The sequence below is a fragment of the Panicum virgatum genome, chromosome 3N (assembly GCF_016808335.1).
Source record: "Panicum virgatum strain AP13 chromosome 3N, P.virgatum_v5, whole genome shotgun sequence".
Classification (NCBI taxonomy): domain Eukaryota; kingdom Viridiplantae; phylum Streptophyta; class Magnoliopsida; order Poales; family Poaceae; genus Panicum; species Panicum virgatum.
Genome location: NC_053147.1, coordinates 3,221,303 through 3,245,903, shown reverse-complemented (window position 1 = coordinate 3,245,903; position 24,601 = coordinate 3,221,303). Strand labels below are relative to the sequence as shown.

At 46.7% G+C, this 24,601-nt stretch overlaps 3 protein-coding genes and 1 pseudogene across 3 annotated transcripts; 2 read left to right on the top strand and 2 right to left on the bottom strand.

Annotated features, from left to right (window-relative positions):
• Positions 1-7,042: 7,042 nt before the first annotated feature.
• On the bottom strand, positions 7,043-11,024 carry LOC120663757 (annotated as a pseudogene).
• An 809-nt stretch (positions 11,025-11,833) lies between these two features.
• LOC120663756 (cx9C motif-containing protein 4-like) lies at positions 11,834-14,948 on the top strand. Its single transcript, XM_039942653.1, has 4 exons — positions 11,834-12,018; positions 13,406-13,546; positions 14,307-14,363; positions 14,514-14,948. The coding sequence occupies exons 1-2, from the start codon at positions 11,933-11,935 to the stop codon at positions 13,509-13,511; spliced, it is 192 nt and encodes a 63-aa protein (XP_039798587.1). The 5' UTR covers positions 11,834-11,932; the 3' UTR covers positions 13,512-13,546; positions 14,307-14,363; positions 14,514-14,948.
• Positions 14,949-15,713: 765 nt separating this feature from the next.
• Positions 15,714-16,859, bottom strand: LOC120663755. The gene has a single exon (XM_039942651.1). The coding sequence runs from the start codon at positions 16,628-16,630 to the stop codon at positions 16,109-16,111; it is 522 nt and encodes a 173-aa protein (XP_039798585.1). The 5' UTR covers positions 16,631-16,859; the 3' UTR covers positions 15,714-16,108.
• Positions 16,860-18,887: 2,028 nt separating this feature from the next.
• On the top strand, positions 18,888-23,498 carry LOC120663754 (leucine-rich repeat receptor-like serine/threonine-protein kinase RGI4). The gene is made up of 2 exons (XM_039942650.1): positions 18,888-22,678; positions 22,826-23,498. Exons 1-2 carry the CDS (start codon positions 19,978-19,980, stop codon positions 23,176-23,178), a joined length of 3,054 nt encoding a protein of 1,017 aa, XP_039798584.1. The 5' UTR covers positions 18,888-19,977; the 3' UTR covers positions 23,179-23,498.
• Positions 23,499-24,601: the final 1,103 nt, after the last annotated feature.

Genomic DNA, 24,601 nt, shown 5'->3' with positions numbered 1-24,601 from the left:
CGGCGGAGCTCGGCCGGCCATGGCGGATCGGCGCGCTGTCGGATCCGACTCCCCCTCTCCGGTCGGCGTGCTTCGGCGGCGGCGGGCCGACGCGCGGCAGGTCGGAGCGGCGGAGCTGGCCAGGACGGTCGGCCGCTGCGGGGCAACGTCGCAGGCGGCGGCGGGGAGCTCTCTGGGTTCCGGTCCGCGGTAGAGGCCCCTTCCAAGCGGCCCTCGCGCAGCGTGCCCTGCGGCTCCGCACGACGCGGCGGAGAAGAGCGGCCCCTGAGCGGCGTGGATGGCGGGCCTTGTCGCGGCGTCCTCATGTATCTGCGGCTGTGGCTGCGGCGGCGGCGCGCAGCTGCGGCCGCGGCACTGGCGAGCAGGACGGCTGCCCCTCCTCCCTCCCCTGCAAGTGGCGCGGCCTGCCTGCGCGCGGCGGCGCGGCCCTCCTCCTCCACGCGGGCGCCCCTGGAGGTCGCCGCCGCCCGCTGCCTTCTCCCCGCCAGCTTCCCCTGCTCCCTCCATCGCCGAGCTGCGTCGCCCTGTCCCCTGCATCCCCCGCTGGCGAGGCTGGGCGGCCGTGGTGAGGCAAGGCAGAGCGGCCGCGGCGGACGTGCTTCCCTCCCCTGCTTCTCCTCCCCTGTGGCGGCGGAGCGTGGCGGGGCGGCGGCGGAGCGCGGCGAGCGAGCCGAGCATGGGCGCGGGGCACGGAGGCCGACGCGGGGCAGAGGAGGGAGGAGGAGGGAGGGAGCAGAGGAGGGGCGGTGGCATGGGAAGGGCGCCGGAGGAGGGGATGGGGAGGAAGAGAGAGAGAGGCGGTCCACGTTGGATCTGAGTCCATCTTGGATCCGAGTTGGCTGTCCACGTAGACGGTCGGAGGCGGTCGGAGGCGTTTTGGACCTCAAGTGACTCACTTAAATAGATCCTGGACCTAAAAATGCATTTTCAAAGTTCATGGACCTGAACAGAACGGATCAACTAGTTTAAGGACCCACAGTGTATTTTACTCTAAAAAAAACTAAGGTACTGATATGAGCGTGGCTAGCCAGCCTCTCATCGCATGCTGTGATAGAGGAGAGAGATGATATGATTTTTTTATTCTTCTTACCTGGTAGTGGTGCTATTACCAGGGGCGGATGGGGGGTTTGAAGCCCCCTACCCCTCACAAACTATGGATACCCCCCTAAGCCTCCCCTATTATTTTGAGAGGAAGAAAGGAAGAAGAAGGGGAGAGGAAGAAGAAGAGAAGGGGGGAGGAAGAAGAGCCCCCCTAGACTAGATGTCTGGATTCGTCACTGGCTATTACCAGATTATACTACTGTCTACTTTTACTCCACCCTCCACAATTTATCTTAGTAGTAACAAGGGATTACTACCCCTTCTTGCTTCCCATTGCGGGTGCCCTTACGATAAAGTTGCGCCCGCGCCTTGTGCAGTAGCCGCCGCAGCCAAGCATTTTTTTTTTCTGGCCATGAAGAGAGCATGGTCCCGCCCAGTGCGCATGCCGCCGGGGTCGATCGGCGTTGCTTGTGGAACGGACGCGCGTAGCGGGTCGGCGGGGCGGGCGCGGCTGATATTGATGCGCCAACGAGGACGCGCGGCCCCAGCCAGCGTCGCATCGGCCAGCCACTAAGACTACCTCCAACGGTTCCCTGTAAGCGTCCCCCCACCTTACGTAGGGGGAGTTTTAGGGGGAAATCCGCTCCAACGGTTCCCCAAAGCTCCCTCTATATACGGGGGGAGTTGAAACTCCCCCTATATATAGGGTGAGTTCTAACTTCACCTATATTCTAATCACACTGTTTCTTCGCGATATTAATCTCGTTTGAGCCCCGTAATATGATGATAATGCGTATTATAACAGTATAAATATTTTATGATTTTTTTAAATTCAAAAACAATAAATAAATAGTTAGTTAATGAGTGATAGTATATAGGGGGAATAGATATGTGGAGAATGGTTACAGAGAAGGAGTTATAGGGGGAGGAATTTTTTGGAGGGAGGTAGTAAAATATATTAAATAGTACATTTGGGGGGAGTTGGAGAGGGGGAATGGTTGGAGATAGCCTAAGCGGCGTTGCGATGCGCCGGGGCGCGGGAGCCGCCGGGCCGGGCGCGCGCACTGCGGTGCCATTTCCCGACAACAGGTCGTGCTCGGCTGCGAAAGCGACGACTCGTGACCAGGGTTCTCCTTTTCGTTTGTTAACCGAATCCGGCCATCCGCCGGAAACAGAATTTCGGCCGAAATTTCGGTAAATTTCGCTAATTCCGAACGAAAAGGGATTTTGAATTCAAAAACCGAAATTTCGTTTCATTCTGACCGAAATTTCGGTTATTTGGACCGAAATTTGGTTTTTGACGACCGGAAAATGATGCAAATTAACAGAAAATGATGTCACTGTACTGTATATATGGAAAAATTGAAAATTTTGGCAAAATTTCCCCTGATTATGTGTATATTGACAGTTTATAATACATAACATATATATAACTCCACAAAATAATGACAAATACACCATTTAACACATAACTCATGTCCAAAGTCCACACATACAATGCAATACATCCAAAGTCCATTAGAATTATTACAATCCAAAGATACAACAGAGGCAAAGGCATAGTCCATAATAATCCATGTAGCATATTCTCTGCATTTAAATATTTATGTGAAATGAATTGAATAAGTAGAGGAAGCAAAACATATAGATAAATTCTGTTGATAGGATAATTACCTGCATTCTTCAGTCCTCATATCTCTCTCCCGGTGGTCCCTCATACGGCTTGTCTGTTGGTGGCAAATACACGTACGTAGATGGGTGATATTGCAACTGTGGAGCTCCATATGGTAGGTAGCCGTGATAATCCAAATAAGGTAATGCTGCAACTGTCTGCGGAAGTGGCGGGTTCACCACCCTTGGTGGTGGCCACAGAAAGCCCCCTGCAGGGGGAGAAGTACTGTACGGGTTGTAGTACTGACCACTGGAGGCAGAGTTCGAGCTATCTTCATCATATGCAAGTGGGGCCTGTCGACGTGTCGATGTTGTTTGTCGTTGTGAAGTAGGTGCTCCATGATCTGTATCTTGTGTTGCATGGGTGAAGTCCTCCTCCCCAGTGAACCTTATAGTAGGAGCTATGCGATAACCTGAAGTATCAGCTCCTCCACCCTCGCCGCCATCACCACCACCACTGTCGTTGCCATCATCGCCATCATTGGCATCACCGTCACTGCCATCATTGCCATCACCTTCACTGCTACTGGAATCATCATCATCATCATCATCACCAATCTCCTCACCACCACTAGGCTCAGGTGTGGTTTCGTCACTACCTAACTCCTCCTCAGTGCGTGTTTTCTTCCCTTTTCTCATTTCGGGACCAATCTTAGTCTTCCTTTTTCCCAGATGTGTGTCCCCAATTGTTTCTTCGGCCCATGCCTCCACATCTTCATCATGACCATGAGCAGAGCCTATGTCAGTGAACATCTGGCTCGGCAATGGAGTGTCAGTGAAGTCTGAGTCTTCATCAAATGCTGGGTCTCCATTGGACCTTGATTGCTTCATCCAATCTTGAATTGCTGATGACTGCCGGTACAAAGAAAGATCCATGAAACTGCTAATTGGATCATAGTCATATGGATTGACCCCTCTAGTAGCACGTTGCAGACACAAGCGTCGGGCGACCCTTTGCAACATTCCACTTGACCAACTCCCCACCAATGGCTTCCCTCATCATGCTGTGTAGACTGTTGGAGTTGTAGAGCCAGCTGCAAATTCGTTGCGCGCTTCGAATATAAGCATCATGCTCCGGCCACTTCCCTATGTCCTTCAGCATAAGGTTGATAGTATGGGCAAGGTAAGGCTGCCATGCAATGGTAGGGAACTCGTGACAGAGAATTTTGCAGGCTTTTTTGTAGTTCGAACCATTATCCATGACAAGCTGAACCACATTGTGAGGCTCCACTTTCATGACCACTGCTCTGATCTCCTGCACAACAATGCCAATGTGATATGCGTATGGTCCTATATTTTTTGCCAAGGTGAGAACAACACATCGATACATCGACTCACCTTCAACAAGTATTGATGGTCCTGTATTTTGTTGGACGCATTGATGGACTTCAAGAAATACATGGTGCCACCGCTATACACCAAGAAATTAAAGACCGAGTTACGCATAGGCCCCGTCCACGAATCACACATGACCGTGACTCCACATTCATCCCACTCGTTCTTCAACTTCTCTATCTCCTTCTCTATCTCCTTCACATTCTCATCCAAATATTTTCCATCTATCTCCCTCCCTGATGGTATTTTGATTCCAACACCTGCGGTCATAGAAGAGAAAGCATTGAGATCACAATGAAGGATATGTAATGTAGCTCAAAATATACATTGTTACCTTGTTTCTGGGTCTCCACGATCGCAGCTTTAAAGTATGGGTCATCGACTTTCCGGCCGGGAATACCGACAGCATGGCACGCCTTCGCCCATGCCCTCCCTAGAAGCTCTCTTGATGTCCTCCCCTTGACAGTCCATGGGACGGTATCAATCTTTTGCTGCCGTGGAGCACTGCTCAAACCTAGGTGGTAGTCCCTAACCCTCTCGGGGACTTGTGACTGGCTCCTTCTGAACATCGAAGGCTGCGGTCCACTACTGGCTCCAACACCACGACTTCTAGATCCAGAAGCAGCTCCAGATCCGCCACCCCTCTCGTATCGTGGACCAGCTTGCTGCATAAAGTCATACTCTTGGCGGGACTGGTGTAAGGCAGCCTGTAGCTCTGCATCCTCGTCGTGCCCCTGGCCACCCTCCTCCTCTAGGTCAATGTGCCCCCCTGCTGCTTGGTCCCTCAGCACCCTATCTCGTGCCCTTGCTTTTGCTCTAACATTGTTCCTGTCCAACTGCTCCCTAAAGAATTCCTTAACTTCGGTCGGAACCGAAGGGCAGTCCTTCACATCTTTCCCCCTATGTGCCAAATGTTGTTTGAACCGTGTTGCCCCTCCCCCACCCTTCTCCTCCTTGCAATACTTGCATTTGAAACCACCCCGGACCTTTTGACCATGCTCCCACACTAGGTCTGGCATTGTCCTACAATTACAGAAAAATAGCACGGTGTAAGTTCATGAATATCACATAGTATCTACAATTCGTGCTCTTTTTCATCATACAAACTAGCATAATGCAAGTCAATATATACAAATACTTTTAGGGTTACATACTATTCTATATCACATAGTACCTAGGTGACATGAATGAATCGGCTCTTAAATTCATCACTAATATTCAATACAACTCATATCCAAAATGTTGGAATGATTTTTTCTATACATTCCATGCCAAATCAACTAACAAATCCTAATATTTCCTTTAACCCTAGCTTCCCCATTGCAAAACAGCATGAAGTTCATCACATATCACCAGTAACTAACTTAGATCAACATCAACAAGCATCACCATTGCAAAATAACCTCTCATACCTTTCTTTCCCGAAGCCAGCGCCGAAATCCGGACCCTAGTAGCGGTTTTTCGCCGGTAAAACAGCGAAATCCGATCGGGATTCCGCGGTAAGCTGCCGCGCCTTCCCAGCAGCGGGATCTGCTACATTCCGGTCGGAAACCGGTGATATTCCGCCGAAATTTCGGTTCCCGACGGCGAAATCAGCTGCTGGCGGCGGCGGAAGGGCGGAGGGATGGAAGGGGAACAGAGAGGAGAGCGAGGAGGGGACTGGACAAGTGACGAGCTGCGTCAGGGTGGACCCAGGTGAGTTGGGTAGGTTAAAACGCTTAACGGGTTTCTTAGTGGTTAACGGGTCCGAGCCCATTTAGTGATTTCAACCAACCAAATCAACTTATTTTCCAATTATTTCAAGTGCTAATTGCTCAGAAAAACACATAGTTTTTTATCATATTTTTTACATATTTTTTTACATATTTTTTTGAATTTTTAAATTTTGAACCGAAATATACCGAAATTCCACCTCCCGGTAACTAGCGAAAACAAAAAAATCGAAATTTTGGCGAAATTCCACCGAAATTGTAAACGCTGCTCGTGACCGGGGAGGTCACCTCTGCTGATGTAGCGATAGTCCCCGTGTGTTTGGGCGGCAGCAAGAATCTATTCAGTGCTAGTACTTGGTTTTTTCACAGGAGCAAGCAGCCGGCGCGCCGCCGCAGCCGCACCACTAGGATCGGAGCGCTCCAGAGCACTCCTCGTTCGCCCGCCGCGTAGCCCAAGGGCCAAGAGGAGAGGAAGGTCAGCGTCGAGCGAGCCTCCTCTCATGCCTCGCTCATCGCCAAGCCCGTCCTCCCCGTGGTCAAGGAGCTGCTCTAGCTAGCTATAGGAGAACCCGCCGGCCCCCGCCACCGGGTGCTTGCTTCGTGCGTCAACTCTCCACTCTCCACCAAAGTTACAATCCTCGGCCAGGCCGCCCAGGCTGGCGGTCGACCAGGCGTCGGCCATCCCCATCCCCGCCGCGGCCGACCAGGCACCGCCCATCCCCGTCCCCGCCCCGCCCGCCCCCGGTCGTCGTCCACTCGTCGCCGCCCCTCCTCCGGTCCGGTCCACCCCAGCCAGGCAGTACCAACTGGAGGTGGTAGTGCTGCAGCTGGTACTGTTAAAAAGAAAAACATTACCGAGGGCATAATTAAATTAAGCATGCAGCCAGCTCCATCTCCAGCAGTGTGGATATATTATTATATTGCAGCTGCCTCAGCTCGCGACAACACTAATATATTCGGATCGGATAAGCTGGTCCTGTTGGTGATGATGATCACCGTCAATTATTGCCGCGAGCCTGCTCTGTATCTGCATGTGTTCTTGTTCTACCACATGATGATGAGCGTCAATTGCTGCACACCTGTCTGATCATGCTAATCCTCAAGAGCTAGCACTTCTCAAGAGCATGAATGGCGATCTGTATGCATGCATGTCTCCCCCCAATCCCGAATAAGACTGCTACTTACTTATTGATGTCTATATTGAATGCCTATTGATGGCATAATAATTACTGCTGACCTACGGATGCTAATATACAGTACGTGTGTGAGGCTGCATCCACAACTTCTGAAACAAGACTTTATGTTACATGTATGTATATTATCTACTATCCCCTATATATAAATACAAATATGTGCCCGCCCACCAGCCCAGTATATACATACAACTGGTCCTATTATATATGCTCCTGAATTAATATATACTCCTATAATGTTCACATCAAGTGTCACAAGAGCTAACCAAGTGAAAACGACCAGACCAAATCCAAGTTCACAAAATGCACACTACAAGTTCCTCCACTTCGATCTGCACCACATCCTGGAACCATCGCTAGTTCAAACTTTGGCGCCAGGCTAGAGCGAGTGGATGCCCTTGGCCTTCTCAATCGCCTCTTTGATCTTCCGAGTCGGCTCTTCGAAAAGCATCGCCGGATCGTCAAACTGCGCAGCGAGGCTGGGCTCATCGAGGAATGCCCGGAAGGTGTCTGCGACGGAGCTGGAGAGCGACTGCAGGTTGTACCCTCCTTCCAGGAAGAAGACGCAGCGGCCGCCACAGAGCTCCTTTGCCAGCTGCTTGATGCTCGATGCCAACATATAGAACGTGCCCGTTGTGGACTGCAGGCCAGCCAAGGGGTCCAGTGCATGCGCGTCGTACCTGAAAAAGACATGAGTCAGTTTGGCTTAGCATAGCACCAACGAGGATCAAGCCGTGCCAGCATCCAGGTTTGTGAACCAAGGGAATGTGAATTTTTAGCATTTTTAGGTTCAGAACAGTTTGGCTTCATCCTCATTGTGGAAGGAGGATCTCACCCAGCTGAAACGAGGATTATATCAGGCTTGAATCATTGGGCCGATGGAGCAATGACCTCGTCAAAAGCACACCTCATTGCGTAATCGCCTGCGCCACCAGGAAGTGGCAGGTTGAGCGTTGTACCTTCACCATCGCCCTGACCGACTTCGTTGATCTTACCAGTCCCAGGATAACTTCCAAAGTACACCAATTGAACATATAGAAAACAAAGATCGTTTGATGGTAAAGTTCAGCACCTAGCTAAGTAGCTATGCAAATAAAAGGTACAGAAAACAGGGATAGGAAACCTAATGAGTCGAGAGGAAGAAGATGTCTGGATCATCATAAAATGCATCGGATGTCCCATTGCCATGGTGAACGTCAAAGTCTATTATCATCACCCGCTTCAGTCCATGTTGATGCTGAGCGTACCGAGCAGAAACCGCGATGTTCCCAAAGACACAAAAGCCCATGGGACCTTGAAGAACAGCATGATGTCCTGGCGGCCTTACTAACGCAAAGCCAAGGGGTGGATTAGGACCTAACTTTGATGCGGCAACCTAGGAAAAACACGCAACATTTCTCGGGAAACCAGTATTGCAAAGGAAAATTTACTCAATCCTAAAATAACAAACATACTGAAACCAGAAGTAAAGTCAACAGAGAGAAGGTCAGTTACCACTGAATCAACCAATGTGATTCCAGCACCAGCTGATAGAAGTGATTCTTGGAAAGTCTACATAAAGAAAAATGGAATAACTAAATGGGTGATACCGAAAATTTTGCTGATTCTCATTGCATGCACATCAGTATCTGAAGTAAACTATGAAACCAATCATGACTACAACCTCAAAATTAATACCACAGGAAACCATTTTCATTTAAGATGAATGCAACAATGTTGTACTGTATAGCTTGTGACAGTACAGCAGTGAGATAGTACAGGGCATCTACATTCAGTCTCAAAAGAATGTAACAAGAAGAAAAGGACATGCATAGAGCATTACAGTCTCTGTAGCGTATGTTGGTCCAGTTCCTTCAATGAATATAAGACCTTCTGAAGCTTTACTCATAGCCTGCACCCATAAACTCTCTGGATAAATCGTTCTACCACATGTTATGTAAATAGCAGCCTTATTTCTAAATCCTATTGATGTGATTTCATCAGTAGAGAAAGCAATTTCCAACCTCCTCTCATGTTAAAATTTAACTATGAGTAGCTTGGTGACAGGTACCTTTTCGAGTCCGGTGATGTAAGATCTTGAATGAACTCGTGCAACATTATCTAGACAAGCAGGGTTGAAATTTTGAATTTCAAGAACCTGTGAACCACGATGCTGAAAGCAAAACAAATAAGATACTACGTAACCTAGGCATACTCATCCTTTCCCAGTGAAATGAAAACTAGATGATCTAAGCAAGAACCATGCCAAAAACTATTGATAGTTTAAATGAAGAACAAGAAATTATCTATGGAAAAATAATGAGATAAGAGTACTAAGGTAATGTCTCGATAGTTCATTACTAGGACAAAACGTTTGCCCTATCCATTTTGTCATTTATAAGATTTTGTCTTTTAGCATGGATTTAAGCTGAATGTAAAATAAAAGAAAATTTAAGGTGATGCGAAGTAAGATAAATTCCTGAAAGTTGTTAATATTCATAGTAATATTGCAGATATACCTTGGGACTAAGCTCCAATTTCTCGAGAGCATCAACTATTGCAGGCACTCTTTTATTAGATTCTGGATGTGCTTCCTGAATGCCAAAAGAAATGGAAAATTATGATACAAGGCACATGAGACAATTTACTAAACAATGAATTCAATGTGTCATTTTTTCAAGATAAAGAACAGTCTTTACATACTAATCATATATTCATATACAATGGGCTAGAAATACTGCATATTGTTCTGCAGCTCAGCACTTAAGTTCTCAACCATAATGACGAACCAAATCAACAAAAAGCACTCTTCAAACATGAATATTTATGATTAATGAACAATTGAATTAAATGCTAATGAGTTTCAGGTAACAGGTTATTTATGACCATGAGCGCCACAACATGAATGTGAATTCTGAAATAGAAAAAATAATTTCTTACTTTGTTATGTCCCAGGGCAGGAGAGGTACAATAGAGAATACGAGCATCGATAAGTGAATTATCAGGTAATGCTAATTTCTTTTGAGAATTGTCTTTCTCTAATACAGAAGCTCCCTCATTATTTGCCGAGCAATGTGCACTCCAGCTCCTGATATGTTTTTGTTCTCTTCCCGGTGTTTGGAAGATGCTCCTCCAGGTTGAGGGATTATGACTTCCAAAGGCACAGCAATGTCTGAGGAAAGGCAACATTCTCCCTGGGGAAAAAGGGCCAGATTTCATATATATGTACGTACGTATGTATGCTGTTCATTATTATTCTTATGTGGACAGAAAATATAAAGTTGAAATCAATAGCCAAAGCACCGACTGCACAGTGCACACTACATTTGGTGACTTGGAATAATAATTATTATCACCCCGATGTAAGAAAAAGGCTTATGACAGCCAATAGAATAAAGAGATGCGCCGTGCTTGTTCAAACTCCATCCTTCCAAATGATGATTCAAAAGTTAGGAATGATGGAAGAACAACCGGAACTAACACTTCATATTCATACCTCGAATCATCTTTACTGGCTTGGTGCCGGTAAAAACTAAAAACCAGCTACCAAAGGAAATCAGGGTATTCCCCCAATCATTTTCTTCCATCTTACCATGTTTTACGCAGAAAAAAAAAGTAACCAAGTTTCGTGATCACAGACTCACAGCTCACTCCGTTCTACCATAACGTGATTACCTCATGGAGCCACCGTGAAAAGTCATCAAGTATGCTTTTAGCATTTCGTTTCAAGCAGAGGCAGAGCCAACAATAGCCCCTCTTCATTCCTAGAGCATCCGGGCATGTAGACCAGTAACCAGCATGTCATCCAACAAAATTGGTTGATATAAAGAAAACACCCATCTATCTATGATGATTCTGCTTCACGCGAGCATTTCCACGAGCAGATGGTAGACATGGCTCGCACTTACTGCGGTAGCACAGGGAACAAGGAAGACGAACCAGGAAGAGCCAACAGAGCAGAGGGTTGACCTACCTCCAAGAATCGGAAGGGATGGCACCCACAGCTGCTCCATCACCAGCGGCAACATTCTGCGTCCTCCTTGTCCGGAGACTGCTCACCCCTCGTGGCAGGCAGCCGCGGCCGAGTCGAGTCCAGGGTTTTTTTATCCGACCGTTTGGACCGAACCGTCGGCGCCCGGTTCCGGCTAACCGGTCCAGTTTGACCGGTTACCGGTAAAAACCGGTCAAACTCAAATTTGAATTTAAAACCCGCAGTTATACCGGTTTCGAACGGCTAACCGGCCGGTTAGACCGGTTTACCGGTCCGATTTGACCGGTTACCGGTCGGTTTGACTGGTAACCGGTTGGTTTGACTGGTAACTCGCTAAATTCAATTTTTTTTCTTTTTTCGTTTAAATTCAAATATCTGCAAAGTATACTAAATGAATGTTTGTATAACATGTTTTAGCCTAAATGAACCCTCCAAACTTTTTTTTACTACTTTTACATTATATTTGTATACTTTTGTATGCACGTTTTTTTTTGTTTAACTTCAAATGCTCGCAAAGTATACTAAATAAACGAATATTTGAAAAAATTTGACATCGTTAAATTCGTCGCAACTTGAAGTATTTTTAAGATTTTTTTGGGATTTTTCCATTTTTTAGAATTCAAATTTAAAATTTGAATTTGGGCCGGTTTAAAACCGGCCGGAACCGAAACCGGTCCGGGCCGGTTAGACCGGTAACCGGACCGGTTCCGGCCGGTTTGGTGAACCCTGACTCGAGTCGAGTGGTGGAGGGACCAAAGGCATCCACAACGAACCCACAAGGCCACAACTAAAGCGGGCCTAAGTGGGCCGCCACGAGCTCCTGGTATGGGCCGGCCGCTAGTCACATGTGAGCCCAATAGGCCCAGATGCTGCGAGTCTTCTCGAAAACGTCTTCTTGAACTAGCACGGCACGGGTGCGTGTCACAAGTCAGAAGACGGCACCGGGCACGGCCGTCTTGAATTGGTCCGTGCGGCGGCGGCGGCGGCGGGAGGAGGAGGTAGGCGAGGGGATGGCGCAGCCGAGCAAGGAGCCGTGCAAGAAGGAGGCGTGCGACATCCAGGCCTGTCTCTCCAAGAACATGTTCGACTCCAGGAAGTAGGTACCCCTTTCGAAGAATCTGATTGCCTCGTGAGTCCATGGATATTTCTCCATTTAGTTCACATGAATTGGTGGCGGCTTGAGGTATTTGGCCCGGATGCCTGCGCGCTGTTCAGGTTTTAGGAACGGGGAGACCTAGAAAGCAACTCGTTTAGGGGGTTAGGAGTCACAAAGAACTCGTGCTATGGTGGACTTGGTAAATTTGCCCTGTACTCATCATGTTTGGGATTGATGGTGACCACATTATTGTTAGCAGCTAAGCATGGTTCTCGTCTCAAATGTATGGTGGATTCTGGGGATAATTTCTACTTGATGGCCATGGGCACTGCCGCACTGGGCAGCAGGATGTTGCTTGTTTCAGATATTTGCTTGCATGCTCAATCATTAGTTTGGGCCTTTTTCTTATGTCCTTGTTTTTGGTTGATTCTCGGGACAAATAGTGGTGTCTGGATTCTAAGTTTCTAACATTTTTCTTTGACAATGTGCTATGTTTATCTGTGAGTAGCATTTTCTTAAGAAATTTGTTAGCATCATGCTGTTGTGGAGGAACTTCTACTCTAGGTTGGATGGTAAATTGATGCTATTCTGAGTCTTTGCCTTCCCTTTGTATCATTTTTATATGCCAAACAGATTGTGCTGATCCATTTCTTCTCAGATCATGTTTCATAGGTTTCCCCTGTGTAAGTTTAGGTTGTGCCTAGGTTTCTTTCATAATTGTCCTGGAATCCTGGACGTTGCATCAGACAATTTTTGGAATGTACATGTGTTTGCCGTGGCTCCAGAAATTAGTGTTTAATCCTTCTTCCAAGCCAATGAGCATACCTCATTGCTTTTTCATTGCAAGGAATACTATTCATGATCAATGACCAGACCTTGATAACTGATTTGAGCATGACATCTTTATGGTTAGTTTGATGCATAATTAATATATCATCTGTCGCTAGGACAATTTCCCAGTAGCATTTATTTGTCTAATTGACTGAGATTGATAGGCTTGGCATGATTTAGGATTCTATTGGGGGTAGTGACATGCATGAAAGTTAACATTTATTTTTTGGAGTTAAGATTCTAGCTTCTCAATAGTACGAAGTACTGTGTTTTAAATTGAGCAACGAGGTGTTTGGGTAACAATGAGTGACTTGTTTTTAAGACTAGGATTACAATAAACGTCATGTTTTTTTTCTCAGTACTACAAAAAACAGTAGTTTTTGAATAATTTTGTTTTTTTATACTGTTAAGTTTTAACACAAAAGCGCACATTTAGTAACTGGTGATACCATGCATTTAATTCATGAATCATTTTTAATACGAAAATTAAATAAGGATGTATTAGATCTTTTGTTTATAATCATGTGCGCTTAATTTCATACTTTTATTTCTACAGGTGTGTGAGAGTTATTCAGTTACTTCAGTCATGTTGTGAGCAGTGTGAGTACAAATCAACACACTGCGGTTCCTTGTCTGGATTACTTAAGAACATTTCAAAGTGAGGAAACAATACCGATACTGCAACAGTTGAATAAAAGTAAGTTTCAAGACATTTAGGAATTCTATGGTTACTAAAGTTTGTATCTCTTTCAACACTTTCTCACTTGAATTTTAAATTTAAATTTTGATTCATGTGTTGAGGTTTCTATCTCTTAGTTTTATGCAAACATTATTACAATGAACTTTGAGTTATTCTAGTAAATGCTACCAAAATTTATTTTGATCCTGAGAGCACTCCTTTTTATCATCATATGCTTTGTGTATGTCAATATAATAAGGACATAATTATGAGTTATTCCAAGCATATACCTGATACTTCCATGGTTGCTCCATACAATCTGCATGGATATCCCTGAACCCTGATCACCAAAGTTTATTTATATATACGGTTGAACGATAACACATATTGAGATCTAAACATTACTCAAGGGTGAATTTTACAATTTCGGAGATGAGATTCTGGCATTCTGCCTTGCATTTATTCTACATGGTCAGATTCATCAAGCATAATTATGCGGCGCTTGTGCGTAGATAACTGGATGTCAACTTGACCATATGCTGCCATGTGGGGCCAAGGATAGCGGTAGCCAAGCAAATCCCACTTTCTTTGCTCCGCACATGAAGGAGAGGAATATCGGGGGATAATGTTCTCTCCTTAAGATCTAAAAGTGGATATTTTTATTGCTGCTTTTAGAGTTTTGAAATCTTGTAATAACTTTGTTATAACCACCAGATTTTCTGTATCGTTTGGAGGTTGAATTTTTGACTCAATTGACAGAGATTTTTTTCTTTTACAGGTTCTTTTCAGTTAGCTTAGGAGTTCAGGGGGCCATCAATCTCTCTTATGGATTAAGGTATTCTATAATGTGGCAATTCACATTGCGTTCTGTACTGTTCACCTAAGCCTACCGTATTGAGTTTCAGTTTCATGCTATTATTATAATTATGAGTCACATGCATTGCTAGTTGACTGGGTAAATTTAAAATATTTCCTCTTCACACAGGATGACTCGTAGGGGCATGGTACTGAGTTGAACAGCAGGTAAATGTTTCTTTATGATCGATTCCGATGTCTGTCTACTTGTGGCATCCTTCATAGTTCAGCTGTTCTACACATGTAATCCCCGTCCTCTTCTTGAATAGCTAAATAAGTGAACCCCATGTATACTGTATAATTATCCATACATAGATATTGTAGTGACCCCAAAGTTTTTTATGCCATTTCAATGCTCACCCTGCCATGTTCTGTGGCAAGAAAGTCAAAATCTGGATGAAAACGTCTTGGATGATAATTTGATCTTTCGGGCTGAAACATGGCAAAAGCACGATATCATAAACTTGGGATGTAAGATATGGTGCCAATCAGGAACAATGTGAGGTCATTTGATTTCAGTATCGAATTGCCAAGCATCTGTGGCCAGTTCCAGGTTGCTGAGAAATACCAGTATCCTAGTTGAAGCAATTCAGTGGTGTGCTGTACTGCCACGTACATGAGTTATCTACGATCGCTCTATCTGTACCCAACAACCTTTTTGCTTGTGAAATGGAACCTCTATTTCTGTGTGATGCAATACCTACCAAGCGAGTGTGTAGATTGGTATGCGATGCGATGACTTCAAGCTGACACGCACAATACATTCTCTACAACTAATCTTTGCTGTCTACTTGGGACCAACCGGTTTGTTGGTCTGTCCTCCACTCCACATGGTCGTTCCTTAACTTGTTTCTCATCTTCGATTCATGTCATAATTCAGTCAGGCATTATGTATGCGCAAGAGGGACCGATAATATTCGGTCCACCCCTTTTTTTGTAATGATCGGATTGTATTCATTAAAGCCACTTTTATTCTTCTTTACGATGGATTGGCGACGTCTAAACGGCTGAAAGTTGATGACAAAAGGGTCTGACTAGGAGTGCATTTTGAATTTGCAAAAAAATGTGGGTTCTCCTTTTTCGTCATTTTCACTACTGTAGCTGAGTCAGATAGTCTTGATTTCTGATCAGAAAAGTTAAGTACTTGGATTTGGTGATGTGATTAGCAAACCTAATTTAGATGTGCTTCAGTTTACATTTGCTCAGGTCACCTGAATAATTGCGAGCCCATGACTTCAATTGAGTTGTTAAAATTTGAAACTTGGCTGAACTTTGCATAATAATGTCAAATTGGACAAGAGAAATAAATTATATTGCAATTTTACAAAAGTAGCAAATATTCTCTTATTATTCCGAAATTTCAAATGGCGCAGGAACTGTGGAAGTTCAGCCATGAAAGAATTTGACGAAATAGCAAAATCAGCCTGATTGGACAAAAATGCCAAATTTGTTCGATGCAGAATTCTTATAGCTGCCCCGATTCTGCAAGTTCTAGCAGCTACTGACTTAGGTGGATCAGGCTCTGAACAGCCACAGACAAGACGAGCTTCTAACAGAGAAACAAGAACATTCATCAGCAAAAAGCCATAGCTACTGACGGCTGTGAATCAAGTTCTTGGTCCTGTGCTAGTGAGAGACACACGTATTGATGAATCGATCGCTCTCGTATATACACCTGATACATCATCATCCATGCACAGTCGAAGACTCGATTTTTCAGCTGCATCAGATCGGCGGCGCCTTCCTCGACGGGGCGGCGCCGGATTTGTGCGCCAGGAACAGCTTTTTGAGCAGCCTCAGCATCATGAGCAGGCCCATCCTACGCCTCCGGACGACGGCGTGCTTCCGCGTCTCGCCGGCGCCTTCGTAGCCGTCGCCAGCGAACCAGGAGTCTTTCGTCGCCGCCCACGACGGCGTCCCCTTGGTCAGCGGGCACGGCTGCGCGGCCCGGGCGAGCTCCTCGTTGAAGTCCTCCCACAGCATGTCCATCTTGTCCTCCACGGCGAACCTCGCCGAGCCGTGGTGGTGGCCGTCGTAGCCTCCCAGGTGGTGGTGGTCACTGCCCGGGGCTTGCTGCTCCGCGGCCGAGAAGCTCCTTCGGTGCTCGCGCTCGTAGACAGCCGTGTCCACAACGCCGCCGGGGACGACGAGCCACGGGGACGGGGAGGCGAAGTGAGGGAAGGGGGCCTTCTTCTTGACGGCGTTGCAGTGCTCAAACTGGACGGTGGGGAATGTGAACTCTTCCATCGCTGCTGCTGGCCTGCTGCTACTCTCTCAAGCTCTGTCTGGCTCTATGGAAGTTTGGGTGCAAAGGTGTATATGTGGAGAGGTCATGGAGGTTGCAACTTCTTATCTACCACCTCTGGACATCCCCAGAGATGGAAAGGACTAGAAACAGTGAAGATGTAGGAAGACAGACAGAGAGAGGAAGCGGCGATATGGCTTGTTAATTGTCTGAAGTTGAAGTGATGGTTGGCAAATGGGGGTCTTATAACATGGTGATGGCGGTTGGTAAGATGCTTGGCTGATGAGATTGCTGTGTCAAGTAATGCCAATCAGACAAGCACTAGGAGCAAAATTGAGGGCCCTAGCTGTCTGATGCTTAATAATTACAGGGTCATTACATACAAATACAGCTAAAGTTGAGGGGAAAACATATTCTAACTGAATGGGGGGGGGGGCAAGAATGTTGAGACATAACTTTACTTAGCCTGAACATCAGCTGCAACTGCCGGTGCTGAGCAAATATTTCAAAATAACAGATAAAATTAGTGCAAGCTGCAACTGCTGGACTAACCAATCATTTGTGATATCCTGAGTTGCGATGTTTATCAGTTGCCGTTGGAGGATTTGTCTGTCTTATCACTTGCAATCTTTTCTTTGTTTGCGCAGGATGCTGTTGGAACAGTGAGGAGCTGATTTGAATTGTTTTGGAGGGAGGAGGAGAGGAAGAGCATAGAAGCTGGCAGGCAGTGCTTTCGAGGTTTTCGGCTAAAGGTTAGTAAAGGATAGTAAAGAAGGCTGCAGTGGCCGCGTCAGCATCCGAGGTGGCACCAGTTTGAACGAGCGTATAAACGTAGACGACTCATAAATCATAATGCTAATACTGGTTAATCAGGTATCAGACGGTTCGTCAAAATGGCCGTTTAGTCCATTTATTTACCCATATCGTTTAGGTTCTAAACAGTGAACGTTTAATGATTATTTAATTTATAATTTAGTGAATAGGAGGATTACACTATCACAATCAATACCGAACCAAGTAGCATCGTAAGTATATCAAATGTTTCGAGATTTAGATTTCATTCAAAAAAATTATTTGACAGAATATTTACATTTTATATGTGCAGATATGTAGACTTTACAACATATTTGACATTTACATAAATATGTATATTTTAATATTATTATATCAAGCCATTTAGACTGTCTAACTTCGTTTAAACACCATTTAAACGGTCTAAACACTAAAAAAGGTAATTGAGTGTTTACTGTTTAATGTTTAGGATAACATTGGTATCGGATTAACCATTAATCGGTCTGGTTTTGAAAGAAAAAAAAAAGAACGGCCACCGTAGCAGCAGCCGGAGGTCACTGTGACCGGCGGCGCGACGTGGTCATGTCCCTGCCGCCTGTTCTGCTCGTGCACGGTGCACGCGCCAATATTTTTCAGCATCGCCAGAGCCTGGCTCCAGGGAAAGGCTCGATTTCTTCGCATCAAAGGGAGCCAGGCTCGGTTGGGATTCCCGTGGGCCTGGCCCAACCGCTGATGCAGGTAACCAAACTAGTTGCATGATGTCGCGAGCCTGGATGGATCAAATTCAGGGAACCAATCACACCCTTGCCGAACGAGACGAGCGGCGGCGCATCGCGGGCTTCGCCGCCCACGGCCCACGCCCACCATCCCCGTCCCACACGGCCGGATGCGGCGCCTTCGAAGCACTGGGCCGCCGCATTTGCCTGTGGGACACACGTGGCCTCACAGCAGCCCACTCCTCCTCCACCGCACTGGCACACGTGGCTCGCAAGTCTCCTGCGACCAAGGTTAACCATTTCGTTTTCTGGTCAAATCCCGGTGTTTAGCGGAAACGGAATTCCGTTCCGAAATTTCGGTAAATTTCGGCGAATTTCGTTGAATTTCGGTCGAAATTTGTTGAATTTTGAATTTGAAAACGAAATATACCGAAAAATACCGAAATTTCGAATCCCGGTAACTAGCAGAAACGAAAAATTTTCCGAAATTTCGGCGAAATTTCGCCGAAATTGTTAACCCTGCCTGCGACACCTCGTCTCTGGCCTGTCCCCCAGCGCAGCCAAACGGTTCGTCTTCCTTCCCTCAGCACCGGGGAAGTCGATGCCGCGTCGGGCGCTCTCGCTTCCTCCCTTCTCGTTCCAGTGCCTAGTGCGGAGGCTTGGGATTATCTGGCCGGTGCCCCTCAAAGTGGAGGTCTGTGCTCGGAGCTGCCATGTCCGGCGGGCCCAGGTTGTTTTTGCGCAACCCCCCCCCCCCCCCCCCCGCTCCACTCCACTGGCACTCGTCCCGCAACTCGTGGAGGAGGAAGAGGCCTCCACCCCAGTACCATCCCTCCCGTCCGGGCCGGGCCTCTGTGCAGACCGCGAGGTGCCCAGCCTGTCGTTTCGAGACCCGATGTTGTCCGGAGACGGAGTTATGGCTCGATCGGTCGGGAAGCCTTCACGCGGCTCCGCGCGGAGGAGGCCGTCCGCACCGTGGTGGCGCGGCATTGTGGGGAGTGGAGCATGCACCTTCACAATGTGTTGCAGTCGGTTGGAGATAACTCTGCATCGGCATCTGATGTGGGGAGGCAGAGAATGATTTGGGGGCGATGCAGAACCTTATGCGATATGGTGCTGGAGAAGAAGAGGATTTCATCCATCCATGCTCTGACGAATTCTACGGGAATTCGCTGTCTAGATGGGGGGCGGTCAGCTTCCCTTATTTTCATCGTCAACCCGGGTGCCGCGTCGCCATCTCAGGTAAGTACGAGCCAAGACCCGATGCGTATACAAGTCACTCTAGGTATACGCAGCGTTCATTACACCTTCTTCGATCCAGTAGTCAGTGGAATGCTTTTGGCTTTGTGTTACTCTCACTGTCACACATTAGAACAAATAGCTGAATCAGCACGTCAGTCAGCCAACTCTGGACCCGTCCAAATTACCCAAATGAGGGGGCGGAGAACATCAAGAGACTTCTTCTTTTGAACTTTGACTGACAATGATATTTTGATTGTTTAGTTAGGTATAAAGTAGAAGTTGCATGGTTAGATTTGTCAACAATGGTATTTTGCAAATGATGTATATTTGAAATTACTGTGTTAAATTATTACAAAAAAGAGTGACTTAAAGAATTGGAGGACAGCCTTAGCACTGGCACACGCTCACTCTCTTTCAGGCACCCTGAAGAACAAAACCTAAGGAAGCCATTGCCCAGCACCCTGCACGCCAACTGAAGTATCCGAAAAAGGTTTCTTTTTTTACCATTTGTTGAGCTGGTGAAGATCAGTAGGAGTTCAGGGAGAGGGAAAGAGGCCAAGCGATCAAGTGGAGACCAAGACGCAAGTAGGTTCAATTGGATGACCATGGAAGGGATGAGGAGGTATTGTCCCTTTGCCATCCATGGTTCCTTCCTTCTAATACTTCTCCCCAGTTTGTTCTTGTTTCACCATGCGCCCGTGGCTGCCGGTGCCGATGCTCCGTCTTCCCAACCACAATTAAGCAACGCGCAGGAGGCAATTATGGTGAATATCTCGAGCGCTGTGGGTAACAGCAGGTTTAACACCACCTCGAATCCATGCACCTGGAGCGGAGTCACCTGCACGCGCTCCGGTTCCTCTTGGGTGGTGACCAACATCACCCTGTCCAACTATGGAATATCAGACTCCTCCATCTTCGCTTCCATTTGCCGTATCCAGACCTTGCAGTCCCTTGACCTCTCCAGAAATTCCTTCACGGATTTGTCCACCCAATTCTTCCCCCCTCCTTGTTCAATGAAGGAAGGGTTGCGTCTCCTCAATCTGAGCAGCAACCAGTTACGTCACCCGCTCAGTAATTTGTCGGGTTTCCGACAGCTGGAGGTTCTTGATTTATCCTCCAATTTTTTCACCAGTACAAATTTGAGTGCAGACTTGGGTTCTTTTCCCAATTTGAGGAGCTTGAACCTTAGTTCCAATGACTTGAATGGTAATGTTCCTACCAGTATGGTCGACTCTTTGGTGGAGTTGGTGCTGTCTGGTAATCAATTGATTGGTTCGATTCCTTCTGGTTTGTTTAGATATGAAAATATTACTCTGCTGGATCTCAGCCAGAACAATCTAACTGGTCATGTCCTAAATGAGTTCAAGAGTCTTGCCAAGCTGGAGACTGTACTCCTTTCAGGGAATAAACTGAGTGGGGAAATACCAGCAAGTCTGTCGAATGTAGCGACGCTGTCTCGGTTTGCAGCTAACCAGAACAATTTTACTGGTCTAATCCCCAGCTGGATTACCAAACATGTCAGGATGTTGGATTTGAGCTATAACAATTTGAACGGGGTGATCCCCTCAGATTTCCTTTCCCATCCTGGGTTGCAGAGTGTTGATCTGACCAGTAACCAGCTTGAAGGGCGTATTCCCAGCTACCTGTCTCCAAGCCTCTATCGCTTGAGGCTTGGTGGAAACAGGTTTCATGGGAACATCTCAAACTTCATTTGTAATGACACAGAATTGGCTTATCTTGAGTTGGATAACAACCAGTTGACGGGAAACATACCTTCAGAACTCGGTAAATGCAACAGTTTGTCTATGTTGAGTCTGGCATCAAATAAGCTGAAGGGTTCAGTGCCTGGTACTATCGGTAAACTTGAGAAGCTGGTAGTTCTGAAGCTTCAAAACAACTCTCTCTCTGGACCTATCCCGAAGACATTTTCTGCAAACCTGAGTATATTGAATCTTAGTCAAAATTTATTCAATGGAGAGATACCAAGTGAAATTTTCAAGTTGCGAAGGCTTTCGAACTTGTATTTGCAAGGCAATAAGATCAACGGTGCAATTCCCGTCTCAATTTCATTATCATATTCACTCATTGAGCTCAATCTTGGGGATAATGCTCTGGATGGTACCATCCCAACCATGCCAATCACTGTGAGCACCTCTCTTCTCAATCTTAGTCATAACTTTCTTACTGGACCTATTCCTTCAAGCATCAACTCTTTAAGTGGACTAGTGATTCTTGATCTTTCACACAACAAGCTATCCGGTGAAGTGCCATCTTCATTATGGAGTCTTCCAAGTTTGACACAGGTGGTGCTTTCTTATAATAATCTTTCTGGATCTCTACCTAGATTCGGCCAAAATGTGGAAATCGATATAGAGGGGAATGCTGATCTAACAAATGGTACTGGAAACAATAACAGCACTTATACTACTGGTAACAAAAAACTGCGCAAAGTTGTTGTCGTCGTCTTCACTATTGCGGGCGCTTTTGTTGGATTATGTGTGCTTGCTGTTATCATTATGACGTCGTTATCGAAGAGAATTTATCGTGTCAAAGACGAAAGGCGATCTGCTGGGGAGGGTGTTTCTGAAATCATCAATGGCAACCTTGTTATGAAAAACAACCAAACCTCTGCAACTGAGTTCATGAAAGCAAAGCCAGATAACTGGAAGATCACACCTTTCCAAGCTCTGAACTTCGAGGTTGCAGACATACTGCAGGAACTAACGGAGGAGAACTTCATCGGCAGCGGTGGCTCAGGGCATGTGTACCGTGTTACATACACCAACCGGTACAACAGCAGCACTGGGGTAGTGGCCGTGAAACAGATGCACAGCGTTGGCTGGCTGGATGAGAAGCTGGAGCATGAGTTTGAGTCCGAGGCGGGCATCCTATGCAACATCCGGCACAACAACATTGTCAAGCTGCTGTGCTGCCTCTCTAGCGCGGAGTCCAAGCTCCTTGTGTACGACTACATGCACAACGGCAGCCTGGACAGATGGCTCCATGGAAGCGCCCTCCGCTCAGGGCACTCTATGGTGAGGACACGGTCTGTGCAGCATGTGCCGTTGGACTGGCCGACGAGGCTCATAGTGGCTGTCGGGGCCGCGCAGGGGCTGTGCTACATGCACCATGACTGTTCACCACCCATCATTCACCGGGATGTCAAGACGAGCAATATCCTACTGGACTCAGAGTTCCGAGCTAAGGTCGCGGACTTCGGGCTGGCCAGGATGCTGGTGCGGGCAGGGGAGCCCAACACGATGTCTGCAGTGGCAGGATCATTTGGCTACTTGGCTCCCGGTGAGGTTCTCCCTTTTCTTCCTTTTATCATTCGGCAGATGCCACACTCATTTTGTCAGTTTCTGTACAGTAACTGGAGCATTAGTTATACTGTGGAAATCACAAAATTGCAGGACCTTATATTGCAATTTTCATGTTTATGTGCAGAGTATGCTTACACGAGGAAGGTGAATGAGAAGGTGGATGTCTATAGCTTTGGTGTGGTGCTCTTGGAGCTGACAACTGGCAGGAAGGCCAACGATGGCAGCGAGCTTGGTTGTCTGGCAGAATGGGCTCGGCACCACTACCAATCAGGTGTGAGCATCCTCGATGTTATAGACAGGAGCATCAGATATGCTGGATACCCTAGTGAGATTGAGACCGTGTTCAGGCTAGGCGTGCAATGTACCGGCACCTTGCCATCATCACGTCCAACCATGAAGGATGTGCTGCAGATTTTGCTCAAGTGCAGCGAGCAGACGCTCCGGAAAAGCAGAATGGAGTTTAGCATGGAGTACTAAGCAGCTCCATTCTTGCTGCCATAGCGGAGCAGCTGTCCAGAACAGATGTCCAACGGCAAAGGAAACAAGTATCATTGAAGAGAAGAGTGACTTGAATTGCACTCCTTGAACTCTGAGGATAAAACCTGACATTGCACGTAGGACATATTCTGTTTTCAGAAATTGATAGGACATACTTTTCACAGTCGAGTTGCAGTAGTAGGCGTGTGTGAGTATTTTCGAGTCGTTCTTGTATCCTCTGTTTTATGTAAGGCAAATTTCTTGCCGTCTTTTTGGGGAAAAAAAGACATGCTAGATTTATGACAATCAAGTTCATTCAACAGCTACAATCTGGCAAGTTATGACCTCAGAGTCAATTACTTGTGATTTAGTTTGAGTTTCAAGTACTATCTTTGTGTATAATAATTACAGACTTGACGAGAAAAGGGATAAACATCCGACCACCAATGTAATAGTGGAGCACCAGGGAAGGGAGCGCTAAATCTATTTATCGCATTATTGCAGTTGCGCCGCCGCCGGATATAGGAGCGGGGGTGGCTGTCGGCAAGGTGTGAGAGGTGGGGATTGGGGGGTGTCCGGAAGGGGTTGGATCATCGGTGGGCGGCAGCCAGTGGTGGAGGGGGGAAGACGGTGGCAGGTGGTGGGCGGGTGGCGTGAGCCGCTGACCAGGGCGGAGTCAGAGGGCGTGGGGCGGAGGAAGAAGATGGCGGCAGGACGTAGCTGCAATTGGATCAGGCCCAATCACAGCTGCGACTACAGAAAACATAATATGTTTCCATTAAAAATTTGTTGTCGGTACTTCTGTCCAGATTTTTTTTTATCAAATATACAAAAAATTTGCGCATCTTTGTGAGTAAGGTAGAAAGATTTGTTACAGACAACGCGCTTCAAACGAGCACTCTAGGATATGGTCTACAGGATTACAGACGTGGGCTGAACTATCCTAACGAGGGAAACTAGAGTTGGATATTACATAAATGCTAGACAACCAGAGAAGGCAGCGAATCAGCCTAGGAAAACCTTCCGTCCAGATGGGAGAGAGGGGTGGCCTTGATGAATTTTAAGACTGACATAGTACTTGCAAATTACATTGTCACACGTCATTCAAAACTAAACAGCCATAATCATGGAGACTACTGACAGACCTGGCTGGCGACTGCGGTGAGCATGGTTGCCAGGAAGAATGGGCTCGGCACCACTGCAGGTCGGGGGCGAGCATCACCGATAATATAGACAAGTGTATCAAATATGCGGGGTACCATGGCGAGATTGAGACCATGTTCAGGCTAGGAGTGACATGCACCGGCAACTCGCCGTCGTCAAGGCCAACTATGAAGGACGTGCTGCAGATCTTGCTCAAGTGTAGCGAGCAGACGCGCCAGAAACGTGAAACGGGTCATAGGCCGGACCCCGGAGTACGAAG